Source organism: Berghia stephanieae, chromosome 1, assembly GCF_034508935.2.
Source record: "Berghia stephanieae isolate SIO BIC M18660-M18661 chromosome 1, UCSD_Bste_1.3, whole genome shotgun sequence".
Classification (NCBI taxonomy): domain Eukaryota; kingdom Metazoa; phylum Mollusca; class Gastropoda; order Nudibranchia; family Aeolidiidae; genus Berghia; species Berghia stephanieae.
In genome coordinates, this window is record NC_088360.1 from 41,171,582 (window position 1) to 41,174,892 (window position 3,311).

Sequence of the window (3,311 nt, forward strand, 5' to 3'; positions counted from 1 at the left end):
AAAAGAAAATATTCTAAAATTTGGCCAGAAAACTCGTCCTTCAAATATCAATTGATTTAAATGACCCTCATCTTAGTAAATAGTCTCAAACCTGGTACTTGGCGAAGTCCCAGGTATGAGAGGTTTTACCAAAAATGTGGCTCATTTAAATCGGTCAATAATTGAAGGACACGTTTTCTGGCCAAATTCTTAAATATGTGTTTTTCGGAGTACGGCAATTATCTTGTTAATATCGATGTATTTCATCACCATTGTATATTATTGACTCCCCACCTTTATGATTATAATGAAAACACTGAGGTTAGCTGAAATCCTAGATATATGGGTGAAGACATTCACAATACTTTGTGAAAATGTAGCATTAAGATAGTGGATATAGTTGAGATGTGGGGAAGAAAAATGAATTCCTCATTGTTGACCTCGCCTAGGGTTACATCATAGGGGAGAAACGTGAATACCTCAGCTCATGACTATTTGACTATGATGCATATAATTATAATCCTATGCTTTAAGTAACATTAAACAATTAATTCGCAATGGGCGCAATGGACCTCATAATATATAATAATATATATATATATATATATATATATATACAGACAAAGAATATTACTGAATCATGTAGCAGTCCTTCAGAGCTATTAAGCCCATGGAGCCGGATTTTATCCCGGTTTCTTTTGGGTGAAATGGACAATTGACTGCTACCCTTCGGATAAGACGCCAGTCCATCGCAAACCACTTTCCACCAGATCTAACAAACCCAGCTACTAAATCATTGCCGGGTGGACAAGGGGGCGGGGGGGGGGGGGGGTTGTCAGAAAAGAAATCTCGACTGCACCCGGCGGGATCGATTTCGGTCCCTTTGATTGTGAAGCGAGTGCTCTACCAACTTAGCTAAGCGGACACAATACAGAATCTTGTATTTGATTATAACTAAGAATGCGATTCGGACGCTGATGTATCTTTTCCTTTTTCCTGTGCAGCTTTGTGGTCGCGTGGTATGACACTCTCCTTCGAATCGGAAGGTCCTGAGTTTTCGTCATACATGATATGTGTTGCTGTTTGTTATGGACCTGCTTGTACTACATATTGTTAGATAACGAGATACACATTTTAGAGATATTAAACTGCACTTTATTTGATTTGTTGACAATACAAGTTGACCTAAATCTCATAGCAGATGATATAATATTACTTATAGAATGGATGATGCTAGTTTATCATTAAAATGCTTGTGCTGTTAAACAAATACCCACAATTTTCTAAAATGTAACAATTGGAATAGAAATATTGGGGTTTGATATTAGGAAAATGAAAAGAGAGTCGGAAAACAATTTTAGAATGCCGGCTTTATTAGTACAAATGCTGTGCGTTTGGCTAAGAAACTCACAACATTGCACATTGCAATCCGGAAATAAAAGGGACTAACACAAAAATATATGTGTAACCTTGAAAGTTTATAGTCTGGTTAATACAGTTTAGTGAGAATTATTCATAAACATGGATATCAAAAATAAAAAGCAATAACAAAATATTTTATTCGATAAATCTAAAAACGAAACTTAGTTTATACATCTGGAGTCCGAGTTTAGGGTTAGTAAAGGATAATAATTGAGGAAATAAAATTACTAAGCCAGCAAAGCTTTAGTGAACTGTGACACCGGTCATTTTTCATTAATTTAAATTCGGACAATTTCCATAATCCCATAGAAAATGAATAATGAGACAAAATAATTCATGTATTGTTGTAGTTATGTCCCCTGACACGGACACGTAAACAATACTTGTATGATAACAGTGAGTAATTATAAGCATGGTGTGATTTTTAACAAAGATATAAGAGGTTTATTAAAGTCCAAGGTTATGAAGAAAAGCATTCGTTTGTCATAAGCGGGTGGTTTTTGTTTGTAATATTTACGCATTCTGCGGTTCTGGTGTATTATTTTCAAATATTATGTGTACATTGCGCAATTGGAGTGGGATTTCATATAATTAATTTATATTAATAACGTTGATATCCTGTTTAAAAAATCAATTACTTTCTTGTTGGTATCACAAAATAAAGGAACATTTTTTATTACAAGACACATATTTCAGATTTCTTGTGTTTTTTGGACTATTGTAGGTGCTGTCTAGTCCTATGGTTGACACAAAAATTGAAAATGGAATAAATATGGTTTATCAAAGCATTCCAACTGATTTCGTATAAGTGTGAATATTTTTTAAACGTTAAGCTCTAACAATTAACATATATGTGTATCCAAATTTTAAATACGTGTTTTCTCCAGGGTACGACTGTTAATTGGTTAATGACAAAGAATATTTTACTCGAATGCACTGCAAAACTTGTATCTCACTCGAAACAAAACTTAACACAGTGAAAGTTTTGATAGAAAATAAAATGTGGTTTGTGTGAACTACTTGACATCATCGGTCATTTTATTCAGCATTACGGATCAGTACCATTTTTCCTCAAGATGTGGCTTACTACCATTGTCCAGTACTACCTTATTTCCATGTTATTATTACACCATGGTGTCATCTGTATTGAATTTCAGAGTAGGTGTAATTTTAGTAATAAAACGTTTAAGGGCCCCTAACGTTCTACCGGCCGGTTTACCGATAACGGTAAACCGCTTAGCCCAAAAACATCAAAAATATCACTCCGACCTTAAAACTAAATAGTATTTGCTTGAACTCAGCAGGTCCAAATTAACAATGTCTACGCTTACACGCCTCGATTTAATGCTTATTAACAAAATTACTTTTTATTTAGTTTTAAGATCGGTGTGATATTTTTTATATTGATGGGCTAAACGGTTTACCGTTACCGGTATACCGGCCAGTAGAACGTTAGGTGTGTAGGAAGCATTAGACTCTAGTTTTCTGTTCCATGTGATGGTGATGATTTCGTTAATCGAACATTTTTTTCCTCGTCCATCCGATCCCCTTCACCTACTCCTCTTTACTGTTTTGTCCTTGTAAACATTGAAATTTGTGACACTTTGCCTCAAAACGGTATTAAGTCGGGTTGGTTAAGACGTTGAAAAATGAATTAATAGCCAGAAATATCAGACTTGTTGAGAAGAATGGATACCATATTTTATGGTGCTAATGCCAAAAAAAAATTATATTTTTGACCAGTTTAACATTTAATTCGGCTTTTAAGCATCTGGGTTGTTCCGACATAATACCGTTTTGAGATGATGGATCACTATTCTCAATGCAGTGTTTTAAAATTCTTGCTCTCTTGCTTTTCGTAATTCTGGACGTGTTTCTTTTCTTTGCACGAGCTTGCCAGGGAATGAATG

The 3,311-nt window shown here is 34.7% G+C and overlaps 1 protein-coding gene across 1 annotated transcript in view; it reads left to right on the forward strand.

Annotated features, from left to right (window-relative positions):
- The first annotated feature begins 620 nt into the window (after positions 1 to 620).
- Positions 621 to 3,311, forward strand: part of LOC144974747 (pancreatic triacylglycerol lipase-like) — a 20,622-nt gene continuing 17,931 nt past the window's right edge. The window contains exon 1 of the mRNA XM_078917974.1: positions 621 to 2,559. Coding sequence (XP_078774100.1) covers positions 2,478 to 2,559 — 82 coding nt within the window. The 5' untranslated portion in view covers positions 621 to 2,477. The remainder of the gene's footprint in view (positions 2,560 to 3,311) is intronic.